A 20811-nucleotide genomic window follows, 5' to 3' on the forward strand; every position below is an offset into this window, starting at 1 on the left:
TTCCTTTGGTCTCGTGTGTTTCCAACGACTTTGGCTAGGACGGTCGTGAGAAAATTACTCTGGCATTCAGAGTGCAGTGATCTCAAATGCATGAGCTTAAATGGCAACAGAAATGGCCTGATGGGATGTATGACAAGTATCATTAGAGTCTCATCATACTTCAAGTCTTTTCTAAGAGAATGGTGCTCCACTTTGGTTACACACAGAAACATCTGGAGAGCTTTGAAATTAGGTCCACACCCAGGCCACGCTGCAGACCAAACTACATCAGAATCTGGGGAGTGGGAACCGGGTATGGGTATTTTTAAAAGCTCCCCTGGTGATTCCAAAGTTCAGTCAAGTCTGAGAACTACTGCCTTGAGGGGACTCATAGAATGTTACAACACAGGAATGTCTCTTGATTTTAAAATTGATGAAAATTAAGTCCAGAGAGGTCAAAGGTTGTCAAAAGGCCAGGTAAGGGGGAAGGCAGTATTCAGACCCACGTTTTCCAAGTCCAAAGTCTGTACTTTTGATGCCTCATAAGAACCAGAAAGCCCTGAGTCACTATTAGGCAATGGTAGAAATAGAATGGAAAGAAATGAAACAAGAAGGGCATATTACTGATATAAATATTTAGTGAGAAAGAAAACTAAGCAATGAGAGCATCAAGTTGCATCGTTTTGACCTTTTGGGAGAAGTAAGTAACCTTACAGTTATTTCCTATAAACTGTAAATTTGCTGGCAAATACCTTTGAACACTGTACTTCCTTGGTGGCGCAGTGGTTAAGAATCCACCTGCCAGTGCAGGGGACATGGGTTCGAGCCCTGGTCCAGGAAGATCCCACGTGCTGCGGAGCAACTAAGCCTGTGCACTACAACTACTGAACCTGCACTCTAGAGCCAGTGAGCCACAACTACTGAGCCCGTGAGCCACAACTACTGAAGCCCGCGCACCTAGAGGCCGTGCTCCGCTACAAAAGAAGCCACTGCAATGAAAAGCCCGCGCACTGCAACAAGAGTAGCCCCCGCTTGCCACAACTAGAGAAAGCCCGTGTGCAGCAACGAAGACGCAACGCAGCCAAAAAATATATATATATACATATATATATATACCTTTGAACACGAAAATGCGTGCTAATTAAAAGTGAATCGTCTCAGTGCTTGATTTGGAAATTGGAACAAAAACTGGACTAAACATGAAGCAGAGCTATTTTGGGCAATTTGGGCTAAAAGCAAATACTCTGATAGGATGTTGACAATGATCTTTCTAACACCATCTTAACTGATATTATCAGGCAGGCATCCTTCCTGGAAGAGGGATCTATCTAGTGGCTCATCTTGGTGTTGGCCCTACACAGTGTGTAAGAACAAGAGCTGGGAAGTGTGCGGACATGGAGATGGATAAAGCCCAGTTCCTACCAGTTCAAATTGGGCTTTAAGAGAGAAGCACTGGCACAGAGGGGATGGGAAGGGTATTCAAAAGAGGTCCAGGAGAGGCAAACACTCTTAGCTCAACTACTAAGAAGGTGGTGGCAGAATCAGTCCTCTAGAAGTTGGGGGTAAGGGGAGGGGTGATACAGAGGCAGAACTTGATCCAGAGGATTTGGCAGGGAAAGGGGGTCTGTACGGTAACTGTGTTACCAAAAGCCTACGTGTACTAACTAGGAAAACACTTAGGTGTGGTATATGTGAACCAATCATCAGGATATTATTATTCCTGACTTTGACCTGTCCTTCCTTCCCTCCTCAGGATCTTTGGCTGCAGATTTTATTTCTGGCAACTATACAAAACCAAAAGGTCCAGGGGATTAAAAAAAAAAAAAAAAAAAAACAGTGAAAAAACCGAACCCAGTATGGGCCAAACTATCTCAGGGCCTCTGGGATTTGCATCTTTTTTGAACAATGTAAGCAGAGATGTCTGTCATTCGGCATCTTATCCTCCTTTGCCTTCCTGGGCACTGTGCCCTCTGGATCTCCTCTATCTCTGTCATTTTGGCTCCACACCCTCCCTCAGCAGGCTTTCTCTGACTCTTGCCTTCAGCTTTTGTCCCAGGGCCAAAGATTCCCAAATCTCTCTTCTTGAGATCCCTCTGCCTGCCTTCAGCCTGGTATGCCCAGCTGCCTTCAGATCTGTTCTCTCGGATGTTTCTCTTGGATGTCATCTCAAGCCTAATACGTAAAAGAGAAACTCACACCTTCTCTTCACACCTCCTCCCTAAAGCAGCTTTCCTTCCCAAGTTGCCTACTGCTCTTCCGTTTCCTCATTCCGTAAACTTGGAGTTTCGTAACTAACAGATGCCTGCTTTTGCTCCCAAGTCAGCAGCCAGCAAATCCCAGAGAGTCTTCTTCTGCAGTAAGATTCAGCCCTTTCCTTTTCCACAGCCACCAATACTATGCACCTAACACTCCCTTCTGTATCAAAATCGAGGTCTTCCCTCCATGGTTTTTCTGTCATGCTGTCGGCTCCATAGAACCCTGTTGTTGATAATTCAATGCTACGGTCCTTATAAAGAACCTAGAGTGGTTTCTTAAAGGACATATTCCAAGCTTGCATGTAAAGTTGTTCATTAACTAGCTCCATTGTACCTGTTCTGTTTTTACATCCAGTGAATAAATATGTACTTTATTTACATAGTTATTACATTAACATGCTCTAGTCCCCCTACTGTGTGCCAGGCAGGAATACAGAAATATGAACAGAATATGGTTTTTGCCATTTTCTGAAATGTGTACAGCCCAGTGGTAGAATACAAGCACGTATGACAGTTTAATTAGGATTCAGTGGGAAAAATGCTACAGTAGAGGCAAATCAAGATGTTGTGAAAGTCTGGGGAAGAAAACTGGGAGCAGGAAAGATGTTATAGATGATAAAAATATGCAACGATGCATTGAAAGAAAACCAAGTATTTGGTAATCTGCCCCTTATACCCTTAAGCAAGAGACAGCCTCCTACATAGCATTTGTACACACTTCCCCGACTCACTCTAAATTGCCCTCCACCCTCCCCCAGCCTCTTTAAGAGCTCTCCAGGTCTTTGCTAACTCAAATTCTGCTTTCTTAGAAGTCCACCTCAAGACTAGTTTCCCTCAAGCCCTCCCGCCTCTTATCTTCACCTTCTTTTTCTTCTTCTTTCAGTACTACACAATATCATTTCTTAACCAGAATGTTGGCACTAGGACAAAGGATCTCAAACTTAAGTAGGTATTTGAATCACCCTCAAGTGTGATCCATCGGGGTTCAGCTAGGAAGGCAGGAATCTGATTTTTAACAGGTTCCCAGGTGATTCAGGCACAAGAGGATCTTGAGCCACTTTGAGAAACACCGGCTGAGACCTCTGTGGTTTCCTTCGACTTCTCCATACTGGCTGTCCACAGCCCACAGGGACTAGCTAAGCGTATGTGGGTTGCTGAAGGCTCTGGGCTCCAAGTATTCGCTTAGGTCGGTGACTATTAGATACATCAATTATCAATGACATTCAGAGAGTAAAGAAAAGTGACTCAGTCAAGTGGACAGAACCGCCCTCTCTGGAGGAAACTGACTCCTGAGGCGTGAAATCTCTCTGAAAGTCACCATCAGAATAAGAGGATATTTGCAATATTTGCAAATAAAGCAACTGACAAAGGATTAATCTCCAAGATTTACAAGCAGCTCATGCGGCTCAATAACAAAAAAACAAACAACCCAATCCAAAAATGGGCAGAAGACCTAAATAGACATTTCTCCAAAGAAGATATACAGATTGCCAACAGACACAGGAAAGAATGCTCAACATCATTAGAGAAATGCAAATCAAAACTACAATGAGATATCATCTCACACCGGTCAGAATGGCCATCATCAAAAAATCTAGAAACAATAAATACTGGTGAGGGTGTGGAGAAAAGGGAACCCTCTTGCACTGCTGGTGGGAATGTAAATTGATACAGCCACTATGGAGAACAGCAGGAGGTGCCTTAAAAAACTAAAAATAGAACTACCATACGACCCAGCAATCCCACTACTGGGCATATACCCTGAGAAAACCATAATTCAAAGAGTCATGTACCAAAATGTTCATTGCAGCTCTATTTACAATAGCCAGGACATGGAAGCAACCTAAGTGTCCATCATCGGATGAATGGATAAAGAAGATGCGGCACAGAACAAGAGGAAATTACACTTGCTGTCCTCTCAGAACAGGCGCAGCCGTCGCCCCGGATGACCTCCATGCGTCTCAAATCACGTTTTCAGAGAATACAGAACACACTGCAAGTTCAAGAGCTTATAAAAGAAAAAGCCTACGGGTACTCGATGCACTCAAGGCCATCACGCGTAGCCTCACAACCTCATAAACGCGTGCAGTTGCAAGAAACAAATATTGCTAATGCACCTCGCATAAGGGTTCATGAAAATGAATATGACTCAAATCAGGAGGGTCTGACAATAAAACGAAGCCCTAAGTGACCCTACGCGCGGCCCTGTCCTCTCCAACTTCCCCAAGCCCCAGCACGCAGCCCCTCCCTGCCCGGAGCGCGGCCTCCCTGTGGAGGCGGGGCCGAGACGTCGGTGACGTGCTGACGTCAGGGCGTGCGGACGCCCAAGTATCGTCCGGCGCGGAGCTGGGCTGGCGGCGGCCCCTGTTGCCAGCTTCCTTTGCGTGAGCCGCGGGGTCCGCGTCTGCGCCCTCCGCCCTTCGCCCTTCGCCCTTCGCCTTTCGCCCTTCGCCCTTCGCCCTTCGCCTCGTCCCGGTCTCCCCGGCCCGGCCCCTACCCGTCATGGTGCCGTCGGCGCGTCTGGCGAGGCCCCGCTGAGCCTCGGCCCGGCGGCGAGCGCGGCTCGGGGTCACCATGCCTACCCGTGAGTGGCCGGCCGAGGGTCGGACCGGGCGGGGAGCGTTGGGAGGCGGCGGCCCGCTGGGCGCGCACTCCGGTGTCGCCGTCCGGCGGGGCGGCGGGGCAGGCGGGCCGGGGAGAGCCAGGAAGTGCCGGCGACCGGCCGAGTTAGTTTCGTTTGGGCTTAGGCTTCCCCGGTGGGGTGGCGTGGGAGCCCGTTGCACAGACGGGGAAACCGAGGTCCGAGCGCTAAGGACGCACGGCTAGTAAGTGGCAGAGCTGCTAGTAAGCTTGATCTGTGGGACTTGGAAGTCCAGCTCTTTCTCCAGCAGAGCTAAATGGCACTTTATGGAAATGCTGAAAATAGCTCCGTCCCATCGCCATTGCCTCCTCACTTGCTCGAGGACCAGGCATCTCCTGGTGGGACGCTCCGGCCTGGCCCAGAGCCCTTCCCCGCGGCGCCCGAAGTCCCAGCAGCCCTGACTTTTCTCTGTGACACGTCCCGGGGGTTGAAGCAGGTGCTCTTTGGGGAACTTGTTGGACCCACCGGCTTCAGATCCAACTGGCAACTGATTGAAAATGCAGGTGTAGGGCTCCTCCCTAGACACGTTGAATAAGATTCTGGAGCTTGGGCCCTGGAATCTGCGTGTCCTACGTGTTACTGAGGGACCCTGAAGTTTGAAAATTGCTGGATAGTGGAGGCGTTTTGGACAAACAGGGTACTATAACACTACCAACGACAAATTTTAAAACTACCCAGAGAATCACCCTGTGACTTTAAACCCGGTGACCTATCTGGATACGTGCAGACTAGGGAAGCTCCTGATTTTGGACGTAGAGCAAGCATGATGATGATTGATTTGAGATTCTTTTCAAGTAGGGCTCTTGCAAGCGTTTCATGCTGTAGAATCTTGAAACACTTGTCGGTATGTTTCCAATTAGTTCATATTTCTTAGAATTCATAACTTTTCCTAATTGTCCTTATTTTTGTAGACACATGGGACATTGGATTTCCAGGTCAGCCTCAAATGCATGTTTTGTCCAGTGGTGGGTAAAGAGGAATTATTTCCTGATACTAGAAAGGTTTATGTAACGCTGTTACAACTTTTTAAACAATCTTGATGTAAAGATTACTAATAACTCCTCATATATGTATGGGTAAGGTGGATTTTGTTCTCTTAACCCAGTCCTGTGTGTCCTAAACTTGATGTTCTTGGATTTTTGTATCCCGTACGTATGTCAGCAGTTTATATTTTATTCTTCTAGACTGGAGGAATATCATCATCAGTATTATTGTCAATTTTTTGTTCCTAAATTTATATTCATGTTAACAAGTGAATTAGCACTGTGCTAATCTTTCACTTTCTTAGAAAGCAAAGGGGGTGGGGGAGGAACACCTTTCTTGAAAGTTAAGGCTTCATGTGGACTTTATTGGTAAAATGGCAATTAAACAGAGATTTTTAGTTATGTTCTAAGGTTATTTAGCCCCATAGAGTGGATAGAGGACCTTTTTTTCCCCCTAATTGTGTGACTTACAATGCAGAATGACACAATGATGAGCCGTGGTGTACTTTGCATAGTTAGGATTACAAGATCCGTGACCTGACTGGAGGGCAAGTGAAATATTTGAGTTATCTATCATTGCTGTTAATATTTATTATGGTACAGTTTCTGTGGTTGCTTAAAAGTGTGGTACCGATTGGTGGTATACGTGTGAAGTCAGTTGTGTTCATAATTGCCTTTTTCTCTTCTTTTGTGACCAGAACCACCAAAATAGCTGTGATAGTGTATGGATATTAGTACTTCTCAGAAATTCTGCATGTAGAATAAGTAATTTCCAGCAAAATTATTATTTTCTTTAGGGATTTTTTAGGAAGGAACGCCCCCCCGTCCCCGCAATAAGCGAAGCTTTTTTTCTTTCTAATGTCAAATGACTTAGGAGGCTCATGTACATACATGCTCAGCCAGTTAATCCTTAAGCGTTTAGTGAAATAAATGTAATGCTTTTCTGTAAAATGAAAGTGTTGGAGATGATCACTAGGGTCTTTTCAGACTCTATAATTCTGAGGGTGACCCTTATTCCAAGTCATAGAATTATTCTACTCTTGCTATTTTGTTGTTTATTTGGAATACTGATACCCTCAGTCATTGAAACTGGAATTGGTAAGTAGAATCCAGTGGCGCATAGTACACCCCTGAAGGCTGAACGATGGCATATCTCATGAGTGTTAATAGTCACTTCATTGGACTTATTTCGTAGATCCATAGACTCTTTTTTTTTTTTTTTGCACTGAATGTCTGATATGCCTTGGATATGGCAAGACCTGACATGCCTTCCTGCTAATGCTGTAGTCATCAGGTGACATGCAGGATTTCTTACTCTTTTTTTTTTTTAATTAATTAATTAATTTATTTATTTATTTATTTTTGGCTGTGCTGGGTCTTCGTTTCTATGCGAGGGCTTTCTCTAGTTGCTGCGAGCGGGGGCCACTCTTCATCGCGGTGCGTGGGCCTCTCACTATCGCAGCCTCTCGTTGCGGAGCAAAGGCTCCAGATACACAGGCTCAGTAGTTGTGGCTCACGGGCCCAGTCGCTCCACGGCATGTGGGATCTTCCCAGACCAGGGCTCGAACCCGTGTCCCCTGCATTGGCAGGCAGACTCTCAACCACTGCGCCACCAGGGAAGCCCCATAGACGCTTTTTCAGAAAACAGCTACCTGGAAGGATGTGTGACAGGAAGTTGCTGCGACACAGGAACAGTTCTGTGGTCGTGTCACTGTGTATTTTCAGGCAGTAGTTTGCAATAATCACTAAGCACAGATTTCAAGACTGTTTCACTAAACGATCTTTTCAAATCTACAAACCTGTAATTTGTCACATCATTTCTCTAAAGGCCGTCATTTCATCCTCCTACACCCAAAGGATCGTTAAGAAACATTTTGATTGTGAAGATTTTCCAAACCCTGTATCAGAATTTGAGTGGAAGAAATGTTAAAGCTTCTCAATCCAATCGTTTCATTTTATTTTGCATATCAGGAGACTGTGACTCGGTGAGTTTCAGTAACTCGGCTAAGGTCACAGGTGGAGTAGAACCAGGACTTGAACACAGACCTGGGGTTAGGGTTTGGGTTAGGGTTCCTATCCATAATCACACTGAGCATAGATAATGTTTATTTTTCCATAGCTAAGTTGATAATAGTTTATCTTTTTAAAAAATTTTCCCTGGAGTCACACTAAGGCAAAAGTGAGGTTGGCCAAAACTTACATCAGACGTGTGAACTTAAAAGAATATTTAACATTTTTGCCTTTGCTTCTGTCTTGTCACAGGAATCTTAGCAGAGATCGCCGGGGATTCCAGTGGTGTGCTAGGTAGATGCTTGGTTATATAGGTATAGACGTAAACTTTTTAATAAACTACTTATATGAAAGGGACTTGTTAGCTGACAGATAACTTGTCTCAAAGCAGGTCCAATAAAATGTGCCCTTTTATTATATATGAAAACATTGTAAAAAAAAAAAAAAAAGAAAACATTGTATATTGGCTAAGGGAAACTGCAACTATTAACCATTCTTTGCTGTTAAACTATACTTTCAGTAATTATTTGTGGGTAATGCTTTCTTTTCTCATTTAGATGTTGGCATTGATATCTGGCCGCATTTGTTAGGCTGTGGTAATGTGGTCCATCTGTGTGTGGATTTTTCCATTGATGAGGTTGATTATATTTGACTTATTTTTCCATCCATTCTTATGAAATAAGTGCAGAATATAGGTGAATTGTGAAGTGAGGGATGAATGCTGGTGAAAGTGTTTTCATTTAGAAACACATGACAAGTAAACTTGATCTGTTACTGGCTTGTGAACCTTTTGTGTTTGTTCGTTCTCTCTCCCTCTCTGCCCCTCACCCCCTTTTCTCCCTCTCCCACCCAGCACCTATGTACACTGCCAGAGTTATAGCTGAAGAGTTTTCTTTCTCACAGCGACCTTTGGCCTGACGTGTTTTGGTTACTACCAGATCTCATCTTTCAATCTGTCCCCACTCATGGGGACACGGGGCTGCATTAAAGATGATGTAGGTCATGGGAGATGAGGCTGGAGAAGGAGAAAGGAGCCAGAATTTGAAGGATGTAAGATGCTGTGCAATTAACGTGACTAAAATTGTGTTCCAGCTGTCACAGTCACAGTTAGTGGCTATTTTGTAGGCATATTAGCAGTTTCCAACTTAGTGGTTACTTAAAAACTTAAAATTCCCTCTTAGTAATAGAAATTGATTATTGGATATTGATTGTGTACGAGGCAATATACTTTGTGCTTTACAGGAATGATCTTACTTAGTTGTCTCCGACATTGAGGAGGGTCCTATTTGACCAATTATAGAAATGAAGAGATTGGTTCGGGGAAGTCAAGTAACATGCCTAATGACAGTAAGTGGTGGAGCTGGGATTGGAAGTGGATAGGTGTGACTTCACGGTTCCAGTTCTTTCTTCACACTGCACTGCTCCGAGCCGGGCAGGAGTTGAATCTGCAGTCCTCAGATCCTATCAGTTTCCTTTAACACTGTCACTTTTGCTTAGCACTATGCCTGATCACATAATAGGTACTTGGTAAATGTTGAATAAAAGAATGAATTCTAACTGGAGTCAGAGAAGTTATTCTTTGGATACTATAACCTGAAATAACTTTTTTCCCATAAAAACAGTGTTATAAAAAGTTTTATAGTTTATAATTAGATTCTTAGCACACCTGCCTGAAATATTTGCAAGACCTGAGACAAGAATACAAATGGAGGCCCGCAAATCATAGTCTAAATTCGGGTTTCTCAGTTCTTGCTCTCTTGATGTCTTGGACTGGATCATTTCTTGTTTGGGAGGTCTAGGGCTTTCCTGTGCATTGTAAGATGTGTAGCAGCTTCTCTGGCCTCTACCCACTAGAAGCTAGTAGTAATTCTGCCTGTCCCCTAAAGCTGTGACAACCAAAAATGTCTTCAGACATTGCCAAATGTCCCCTGTGGCGGGGGGGGAATTGTCCCTGGGTTGAGAACCACTGGTCTAAATATTAAATGTTATAGACCAAGCTGTGGCCACAGCCTGGCCTGCTTTCCCATCCAGGGTCCCTACAATCTGCTCCCCAGAGATTACCTTCTCAACCTGGAGGTCCAAGCAGACTACAGGCCTGATCCGGTCAGCAGTGATCTGTTGGGTCAGGGTGGGGTCTTGCCTGACCCTGTCCAGCTTCTTTGGGGAGCCTGAGTGAGAAGGTCCCCCCCGGCCCCCATTACCTCACTTCCATCTCAGGAGTTTGGTACGGTTCTAAGCACCTCCCAAAGCTCTATCACCTGAGTAGAGGGGCAGGTGGGTGGAGGAAGCCCCACTTTCTCGGGAAACTCCATCTGCCTGGACTCCCACTTCGGGTGATTTGGGGTGGGCAACTTCAAAGAAAAACAGCTGCCGCCATCTTTCTCTGGTCTCCTAGGATGTGATTTTCAGTATTGTCCCCTCCCCCACCCACAGGTACCTCTCTAAAAGGAAAGAAAACTGTGTTGTGGGAAGCAGAGGCCCTTTTTTCCCCCCGAGTCAAATGAAGGCACTAGTTCTTAGGAGAAAGCCGCATCTTACCTATTATATAGCTCAACTTAGGTATGGAATGACCCCAGGTCACCTGAATACTGGGTGGGTATTCACAACTACATACTACCTTTATGTACTACTTCATACTACCTTTATGGGGGATGGAAAGGTATGGTATAGAAGTATTATAAAAATCTGTGGCTAAAGATTTGAAGAAGGATTCAAAGTTAACATCAAATATAAGAGATCAATATTTGCAGTATTTATACAAATCGGAAAGCAAAATACCACCAACCCTCCGTGGTTAAAGCACACACCTATGCTTGTCAAAGTCTAAGTACAAATGATTGATAAAGATCTGGGGGGAGATGGCTCAATTTTACTAATAAAGAAATGCTCATTAGAAGCTGAAATCATTTTAGGTTTACCGCATTACCGAAGACTTTAACAGTAATAGGCAAAGGTGGTGGTGAGGTGCAGTAGAAAAGGCAGAAGTTTAAATTGGTACAATTCTTGGAAAGTAATTTGGCAATATTTTATCAAGTGCTCTGATAATGCTTTTACTCATTGACCCAGTAATTTCACTTTTGGGAATCCTTAAGAAATGATTAAAAACATAAACTGCACTAGGATGTCTGCACTGAGGTGTCTGTCACCTTAATATTTGTAAAATAGTAAAAACCTAGAAACTTTAATATTCAATAATGGAGAAGTGGTGCAAATTGAATATAGAACATCCTTGCAACAAAATATCATGCAGCCATTTAAAATACTTACGAAAGCACTGGGATTATGAACTGTTTTTATTTTCTTTTCTATAATTTGTGTTTTCCAGAGTTTCTACAGTTAGCATATAATCCACAATCAGAAAAAGATGCTTAAGTTTTTTTTTTACAACTTTACCATAATTTTTTTCAACATTTTCGTAATTCTTTCCAAAACCTAAATGAAACAAAATATTGCCCTGAACTGGTTCTTCCTTTACCCCATAGAAAAGAATTTTGGGTAACTGATCAGATAGTGTTGATTGTGTGTGTATGTATATATATATGGCTTAGGAAAACAGTGCATTTACTGTCTGATTGCTACTGTCAGGTGATAGCAAATGCTTATCATTGGTGTTTTATTCTGAAAGGAGGAAGAAATAATTTCTGATTTATTAAGTGGTGGTTCCAGTTGTGAAAACCTGAAGGGTTGAAATGAATCACTTTGGGTTTGGTTTATTGGGAGCTTGTAGGCTTTTTTTGTTTTTTTTTCCCTGAATGATTGTGTATTGTAGAATGAACACAATTCTAGGGAAGTATGATCACAAAATGGATGTTGGCAATTCCTCCTATGATTAATATGTCAAACCTGTCAAAATTCTTTCATCATTTGTATTTGCCAGGTTTATTCCACTCTTAAAATGAGCCTGCTTTCGCATATGCTCGAAATCAAGCAGGAGCTACTATTAATTTTCCTCTTTCTGTATAGGCTGTCATATCCTCCCTTCTGCATGTTTATTTACTGCTTCCTAACTTTAGGTATTATTAGATAGCATGATTCTAATTTTTATTAAAGAAGGAATCACTACTCAGCTTTTGTCATTGTACCTCTGCATCAAGTTTGCCATATTCTAAAAAATGGGCATTAAACCTTTTGCTCTGCAGTCTTCAAGAGGACTTTCATTCTCCTCAATGCCATTATTTTTGGTTTTATTCTTAGTTGGTGAGTTCATTACCTGAACTCCAGGGTATTTCTGCTGTACTGTATCCAGTTTTCTGGATAATTCTAAGTGTTCTTCACACCCCTGCTATTTAATTGGCTTTTTGAACAGCTGTCTTGGCAATTTGCTACAAAGTTCTCTGTGCTGTGGTTGCACTTAACTTTAAATGGATCTCACTCCCGCTGGGCAGGGAAAATGAAATATAAGATGTTCAAGTTTGCTGCGGTCAATGCCTGGGGCCTCGTAAATGGCAAAAGGTACTGGCCAGGCTAAAGGACTGGCCTGGAAGTCGAAAGGAGTGGTCCGTTTATGACATCTGACATAAATTGTTTTTTGAACTTAGTTATAAGTATTTTTATTAACTATTTGATCCATTCAATGGAAAATGATAATACTTCTCAGGGAGATTTAGATGCAGTAGAATTTATGTAATTGTGCTTTAGAGGTAGAAATACTTTATGAACATGTGATTAGAATCAGAATCAGAATTAGAATTGCTTCTTGGATTGTTATCCTTTGCTGCAGCTGGTTCCAGAAGGGCATCTACAGGGGAGGGTAGTCCAGGCAGATGTGTAATAGCTAGGATTTGGGGTCTACAGTCCCTTTCTGTATAGGCTGTATAGGTTTTTCGCATTCTCTTAGCTGGCTGGACTACGTGAACTTCAGGGGTCCAGTTTCTTTTTCAGTTCACAGCCCGGATCAGAAACAGCCTTAAATAATTTGTCTACTCCATGCTGCCTTTTCCCTTGATTCCATCCTGCTTCATCACTTGGTCTTCCAAGGATGGGAGCACCTTTGGGAAGCTGCCCCAGGTTTGTCTTACTGCGCCATCTTTACGAAATGGAACAGCTCAGGTCCAGGAGATTGAGGGAAGAAACTGCCCCAGGTCAGTTCTATTTGTATTACCTTTACTAAAGCTCCATCCCCTGGCACAGGATTCTCATTGGGAGTTCCTGAGCATTACATGTTGTTCCTGATCCGTATTGGAGGGTGGCACAAGGGAAGTTTGAGCTACCGCTAGACCTAAGTTTTCAGAATGTCTTCCATGGAAATATAGTAGGGACTGTTGTGTGGAGAGGGTGCTGAAAGAGCAGGTAGGCCTCTCTACCTGACCCAGCTTCAGCCGGGCCAGCTCTGTCTTTAATCTGTTTTATGGTAAGATTCTGCCTCCAATTTCAGGAGGTAAATAACATTGTTTCCTTTTTAAAAAGTTTGAAATTTATGGTCTTAGATATTAGAATATGCCTTCTGACAAGAACGTAAGATATTTTAGAATCAAAAGCTTAGGGACCTAGAGGCAAAACCAAAGCCATTTAGCTGATGGTGTCTCACCTGCTTTTGCTCTAACGATCTCTGGGAATGGAGTTGTCTCATCTCTCCTTGTAGTCGTTTCGGTCATAGGCGCTGTCTGTATACTCTTGGAGTCACAAACATTCTCTTTCAGTCTTTCTTATTTTCCTGTTGGATTTCTCTTAGGGATTGATTCACTCAGCAGATTATTTTAGTGCCTACATGTGCAAGGCAGTGATAGGTGGGGAATATGGAGATGAATAAAGCAGTCCCTAGCTTTAAAAAGTCTATCCAGTTTATAGAACCTTGTGTAGATGGCTATCACACAAAGAAGGAAATGGCAAGCCCCCTGAGAAAGTGCTGTGGGGTTCACAGAGAGACCGCAAGGAAAAGGTGAGTGGGAGATGGCGTCCTCAGCCTGAATAGTTACCAGAGGTGAGAGTGCGGGTTTGGGGAAGATGTTTGAGTCATACAGGTGGAAATAACCAACAGCTGGCGGGAGTAAGTCATTGGTGCTGGGGAGCGTGACGACTTTAAGGCCATATATATATTTGGTAATTTTGTCTTTTAAGCAACACATACATCAACGCCTAGTATGTGCCAGTTATTATAGGCACTGAGGACACAGCATTACCTCATACCAGACACATGGGCATCCCCCCGGACATCTTCTCTGCTCTCATGAAGCTTAATCTGGTGAGAAAGACAAGTGCTGACCAGGGACAAGTGCTGACAGATTAAAGACAGAGCTGGCCTGGCTGAAGCGGGGTCAGGCAGAAAGGCCCACCTGCTCAGTCTCTTCAGCACCCTCTCCACACAACAGCCCTTATCTTCCTCACCAGACTAATTACAAGCACCTAATGCCTGTTTTCTTTGCCAACGTATATATAGTTTTTGATACAGTAGGTGGCTCATGGTACACATTCGGTGTATATTTGTAGAGTGACTCAAATTACTAAAGGAGAAACACAGGTTGCTATGGAAACACATGAGCGAGGTTGGAGGGTTAGCAGTTAGAGGTTATTAGAATACAGTAGTCTGAGTGGTGGGCTTTTGGACTTGGATGATAGTGGGATGGATTGCAGTGTAGAAATCTGAATATTGTTGAGAAAGTACAATTCGTAGGATTCATTGGATGAGGGGTTGAGGGAGAAGGAGGAGTCAGGATTCACTCCCAGATTTCAGGCGTGATCGTTCGGGTGAACTGCTCTGGTATGATACAGGGACTTTTTGGAGAAGGCAGGTGAGTCCATCTTAGGGTATGATAAGTGTGTGGTGCCTTACAGGGCTTTCAGGTACATTTGTAGGAATAACAGTGGATGAAATTACTAAAGGATAGGTTGTGAAGGGAGTAAAGATGCTGAGGCAGATCCTCGAGGAACATGTTCATTTAAGGATGGAATAGGCAGAGGGAGCAGGTGGAACATTGCTAAAACAAATGCGTGCGTGACAAGAACTAGGTAAGGCTCGTGACAGTCCCTTTATTTATAGACGCACTGCAAGCATTTCAGTGTAGCGAGGAAAAGAAGCTGGACAGTCGCTTACTGTTTGATGTGAGGCTTTGACGATGATGATTTATGAAGTGTTGTTAGGAAAAATAAATCTTACTTTAAAACCTTAAAGATGATTGTATGTCTTAATTGTGGTATGTACTATCCTGTACTTATGTCATTAACTTGTCACTGCTTCCTAGCTGAGGGAAGAGATTGTCAGATTATAGTTGGTTGAGAGGATATAAGCTGTTCTATAATTCCTGGGTAGACAAGCTAAATTGTGCAATTTGCAGGTAGAAATTAGGGAAGCTCCCCACATGTAATCTAAAACTTTCATATAGAACTAAACTATTAGTAACTTATCATCCCATGCTGTCTTCTTTGAGTCTCACTGTTACGTGTATTTGTGGAAGAACTGAATGATCTGCTCGTGGCAGATACAATGCTTATGTAAACTTGCTGAGGAACTGCTTTACTTCAAACAGAGAACTGAGGGAGCATTTAGAGACTGGAGCTGTCACCTGAGAGCATCAGTTAGCTCTTTGAGTGTTGAGCACCACATTCTCCCCCCACACCTGATACTCCTCTTTTTTCCCTTCCCTATCCATTGCTTTCTGCGTATTTACTCAGTGACATGGAGTAAACAGCCTCTCTTCTCTTTTCAGCAGCAAAGAAATATTGCTGCTCTTTTTGCTGCCTGCCCTGATAGGGTACAGCAACATGCTGGTTAAGGGCTGAATAATTTTAAAAGCTTTGTATCCAGTGGTTTCAAGAACATTAGGGAGGGGTGAGTACAATTAAGTGTGGTTTGGCTGCAGAGCTTTTGCTGGAATGGCAGTTGATTCCACCATTCTTAATTTTTTAAATCTAAAATTTCACTGTATTCAACCTTGCTAAAGAATCTGAGTATTTACACAAAAGTGAGATGATTTTCTCTTGTTCCCTTTTAATTTTCAAGAGTGAATAGTTTCTTTTTGTAGTTGTAGTAATAACATGAATACCACAAGTGTGTATAGATTTCCAGGTTCTCCCTTTGTGTATAAATGCCACAGAAAGTTGCCGTGTTTTTTATTTCTTCCATGCATTCGTTGTTATAAGTCTTACCTTTGAACTTGAGGAAGATATAGCAGTACATTGAAATCTTCGGGTAGCATCAGATTTTGGTTTATGATTCATTAAAAAAGATATTAGAGAAGATTAGATTTCCTTCTTAAGAGTTTTGATTAAGATAAAAGTTGTGCATGCTGTGACCATAATGTGTATAATAAATTAAAAGAATACCTAATTTAAAGAAGTCTTAGGCTTTTGACATTGTGTTACCCAAGTGAATACAAAATGTTTAGAGTCTTTATGTCTTAGCTGGAAGTTTTGGGGAGACTATGTCAAGCACTGAACCTTGAAAGTTTAAATTAGTAGCTTAATGTTTTTTAAATTAAACTTTGTACTTAGCTAGACCCACTCAGCAAGTCATGTGTTATATTTTCCTATCTTCAAACTTTGGATAGAGAAATTAAATATATATTCTGTTTAGATACATAATGAGAATGTTCCCTATCTTTCCCTTTACTGTTTAATCAGGAAATTTAATCATCTCAGTTCAAATGAAAATCTTCAACATATGGCATAGACACCGTGGGTGTTGTGAAATCTGTAAGAAGAATCAATGCCGTTGGTATATTGAATGTATTCGTTCTGAAAATAATTTTGGAAGTTACAAACACCCCAGATTTAACCCTTTTGTTACTCTGTGACTAATAAGGAAATAAGAATTTGTTAAAATTTAAATCGTTGGGGAATTTTAATGCTGTTTTGAATTTTGCCTGAAATAACTCATATCCTACTTTTGAAATATTCAGAGAATTTTTAATTAAAAATAACTCAAACATCTGGTTCACTGAGAAAGATCCTAGTCATCGTCTGTGGTGGATTCTTTATGTCTGTAATGGGGACAAGTTAGTATCTTTTGATTTAAGGGTTTATTTTCCTGACTACAGTGCCTTAGCTCGTTTAAGCAGAAATTGGATTTGGATGTGTTGGTGTTTTTTTGTTTTTGTTTTTGTTTTTGTTTTTTAAAGAACTTAGCTAAAAATCTGCAGAAAACCCCACTTTTATCTTTGTTTAGTATCCAGGTTTTCATTGTGGACAGTAGGGTAGCAGTAGGGTTTTAAACTGTGACCTTGGTATTACAAATACTTATTAAGGTCACAGTAAGTATACTGATGGAAATAATTGATTTTTAAGAAGAGCTGTATTGAGATATATAACTTGCATACCTGTATTAAGTATATGGAAAAGCTTGATTTTTATGTAAAATAAAAACTGTACAAATTACCTGAGCAGTGATTATAAATGTGAAATCCTAGATGCCCAACCTTTCCTTTCCCCCAGATTTAGATTCAGTAGGACTCACAATTCGATAAATTGCACGGTGTTAGGAGACTTGCTAAAATTAAAGATACTGAGTGGCAAGATTGTGAAATTCTAGTTCTTTTTAACCTCTTTATTATAAATCAGATATTTTTTCCTCTGGATTTTAAAATTTACACAGTATATTTTTAAATTTAAAAATCTGAAATCATCCAGTGTCAGATTACCATAATCCCAAAACGAGTGTTTTAGTTTGTAGAGGGGAGAATTAACTAGACTTTTTCCTCTGCATGCCCAAATTATAATAAAGCAAAGGATTCCCACCTTATTTCTACAAAGTGAAAATGGGTTGTAGCTTCAAAACTGAAACTTGCTTTAAGTATGGATTTGCTGCTAGAGTTTTGTGAAAGTTTACATATAAATGCTTCTGTTATTTTCCTTGTTAGTTTTGGGAGTATTTCGTTGTCACAAGCTGAAACTCACAGTGCACAGTGGATAGGGAAGCTTTAAGACATCCTAAACAGCGGTTGTCATTTGGCTGTGATTTTGTAAAGTAATGAGGTTCTCTCCCCCTTTTTTCAGTGGCTGAGCTCCATACAGCTCTTGTTTGTTGTCAGGTGTGCTGGGAATTCACCAGTAACTTTTTGTGGGGGCAATCTAATAGCCTAACAAAAGCTTCTCATTTTTCCTTTCATGATGTTCTTGTATTCTTAGGGATATTTTAGAGCTCAGTAACCTACAATAGGAAAAGAAGACACTTTCTCGAAGTGGGAAGTTTTGTAATATGACAGGTTCTCAGGCAGGGTGTCACTTCTCCATTCTCTGCCATCTGACTTGATGGAGAGCTTGGTAACAAGAGTATATTTTTTTTGAGTATTTTTTATTTGAGTATATTTTATTTGAGTATTTTTTTTGACTATGTTGCTCTACTCTCCATATTAAACAGTTCAGCTTATTTAAAAAAAAAAAAAGCCATCTCAGGAAGGCAGTACAGTATAGAAACTGTTAAGAGCACAGGCTCTTAAGTGGATCCACAACTTCTAGTTGTGTGACCTTGGACAAATTACTTTTATCTTTCTGATTTCCTATTTGTAACCTATAGATGTTGATACCTACCTCATACAGTTATGAGCATTAAGGAAGATAAAATCTGGAATATAGTAGATGGTCAAATATTGGTTGAATGCATTCTGAAAGACTGGCAGATAAGGAATAGATAAGAACAGGGTATTTATTCCTGGGGTAGATTAGGTTAGGTCTTCTGGTTTTCTACTATATTTTGTATTATATCCATGAAACCAGAATTTGTGCCGCAGGGAACTTGCATTTAGTATTTGCTGTTGTATTAGTTTACTAGGGCTGCTGTAATAAAATACCACAAACTGAGTGACTTGAGCAACGAATTTATTGGCTCACAGTTCTGGAGGTCAGAAGTCTGAAATCAAGGTGTTGGCCGAGTTGCTTCCTTCTGAGGGCTGTGAGGGAAGGGTGTGTTCCAGGTCTTTTGATCTGGCTTGTAGATGGCCAATTTCATGTTCATCTGGAGTTCTCCCTATATGCATGTCTGTCTCTTAATTTTCCCTTTTTATAAGGATACCAGATATATTGGATTAGGGCCCACTCTAATGACTCCATCCTCACTTAATTGCCTCTGCAAAACCTTATCTCTAAATAAGGTCACATTCTAACGCCCTGGGAGTTAGGACTTCAGCATATGAATTTTGAGGGGGATACAGTTCAACCCATAATAGCTATGTGAGACATGAAAGTGAAACAGATTTTTTTACTTACAATATTTCCATTTTCTAAGCCATGCTTATTTATTAAACTTCGATGTAAACTGATGGCATAGTAACTTTTTCTTTTACTATAACCAAATATTCATTTACTTAAACTTATGGTGAAGTATATCTAGCACTAGAAGAAAATTGGTAGAATGGAACAAAAATTCTTTCTTTTCATGGCTCAGTTATTTGGTATGCTACTAAATTCTCTGAAGGCTGACTTGTAGTCATTTTGGCATTTGAGTTGATTTCAGGAATGGTACATATCTTAATATCTAGCAAATACAGAATTTACTGGCCTACATGTTATATGAAATCTTACTTGTGTTAGTTTTTCAAAGCTGCCGTATACAAGGTACCATAAGCCAAGTGGCTTAAGACAACAGAATATTCTCACAGTTCCGGAACCTAGAAGTCTGAAATAAGGTGTGGGCAGGGCCATGCTCCCCCATAAGTCTCTAGGGAAGGATCCGTCCTTGCCTCTTCTAGCTCTGGTGGCTGCTGGCAAGCCTTAGAGTTCCTTGGTTTGTGGCAGCATGAATCTCATCTCTTCCTGTCTCCAATGTGGCCTTCTTCCCTGTGTGTCTCCTCTTTCTCTTACCCACTTGTCTTATCTTTCTCTTTAGGAGGGTACCAGTCTTTGGATTAAGGGCCCACCCTAATCCAGGATGACCTCCGTTTAATTTGATTCCATGTGCAAAAACTCTGTTTCCAAATAAGGTCGCATTCACAGGTACTGGGGTTAGGACTTCAACATATCTTTTTTGTGGGAACACAGTTCAACCTGCAACGTTTGTCCATTGCTTTAAAAAGTTAGTTTCTTTTAACTTCTCTAACCTTGCAAGTATTCTTGACTAGTAAATGGACAACTTTGTTATCACAGATTAATGTTCTTGAGCCTCACAATTCAGAACCCTCCCAGTGTCTTGATTGTTAACCCATTACCTTGGTTTTCCAGGTAAAGAATTATGCTTCACTTTCAGCTCTTTGTCCTGTTTCAGTAGTTTGTTGCAAATTCTTTTTAAAGTGCCTTTTGTCTCATACTTTCTTTACCAACTCAATGTTATGAGTTAAGTTTGAAATTGCTGAACCTACTATTGTATAGTTTACAATAGATTTCAATTCCAGGAGCCTTTTGTAACTGGAACGCATGTTATCTTACTGCTGAGTGCATCTTATCTGTAGTACTTTTTATGAAGACAAGGTATTCTATACAGATAGAATGGTGTGAGCAGGTGCATGGGGATGAATAGGTTTGGGGCTTGATTTAAGAGCTGTGAATATTCACAGTTTTTATCTGGGAAGTAAGGCTGAAAAGTTAGAGACTGTGCCCAGGTTCATCTCCAAAACCAGCCTAACAATGAAGTGTAAATAAATTGGGGAGATCTTTATTTTGGTAAAGTGTAACTGACTTCACTTTTTCAATCTTTAAATAAATGTGTGTGTGTGTAGCTAAAATAAACTATTAAATTTGTCATATACATTTTGTAAAATAAGTGATTTGGGTTTTTGTAGGTATGCTCTGAATGAACTATCTGATAATTTGTCTAATCATGGATACTATTTTAATAACCTTTTCCATTATATTCCATTATATTCTCAATATATTTCTGACATACAATAAAATGTCTTGTAGTCATATTCTTTCTGTGTTAACTTTGCCTTATATAAACTTCACAGTCTTTTTCAAAGGCATTTGGAAAATGTCAGGTTTTTTTTGTTTTTTTTTTTAACTTTCACAAATTGGAAATGTCACAGTCAGACAGCTTCTGAGGAGAAATAGAAGGTTTTTATTGTGAGTCAAGGTTTGAACT

General features: G+C 41.2%; 1 protein-coding gene across 2 annotated transcripts in view; it reads left to right on the forward strand.

The window, feature by feature from the left end:
- Positions 1–4538: 4538 nt before the first annotated feature.
- EFR3A (EFR3 homolog A) overlaps positions 4539–20811 on the forward strand; it is a 96107-nt gene continuing 79834 nt past the window's right edge. For both annotated transcript variants that reach the window (XM_082434078.1, XM_082434077.1), the window contains exon 1: positions 4539–4818. Coding sequence is in view for 1 of the 2 variants with exons in the window: in XM_082434077.1 (XP_082290203.1) it covers positions 4809–4818 (10 nt within the window). In the remaining variant the exon portion in view is untranslated. The remainder of the gene's footprint in view (positions 4819–20811) is intronic.

The sequence above is a fragment of the Balaenoptera physalus genome (genome assembly GCF_965194825.1).
Source record: "Balaenoptera physalus genome assembly, chromosome: 17".
In the NCBI taxonomy this organism is placed as follows: Eukaryota; Metazoa; Chordata; class Mammalia; order Artiodactyla; family Balaenopteridae; genus Balaenoptera; species Balaenoptera physalus.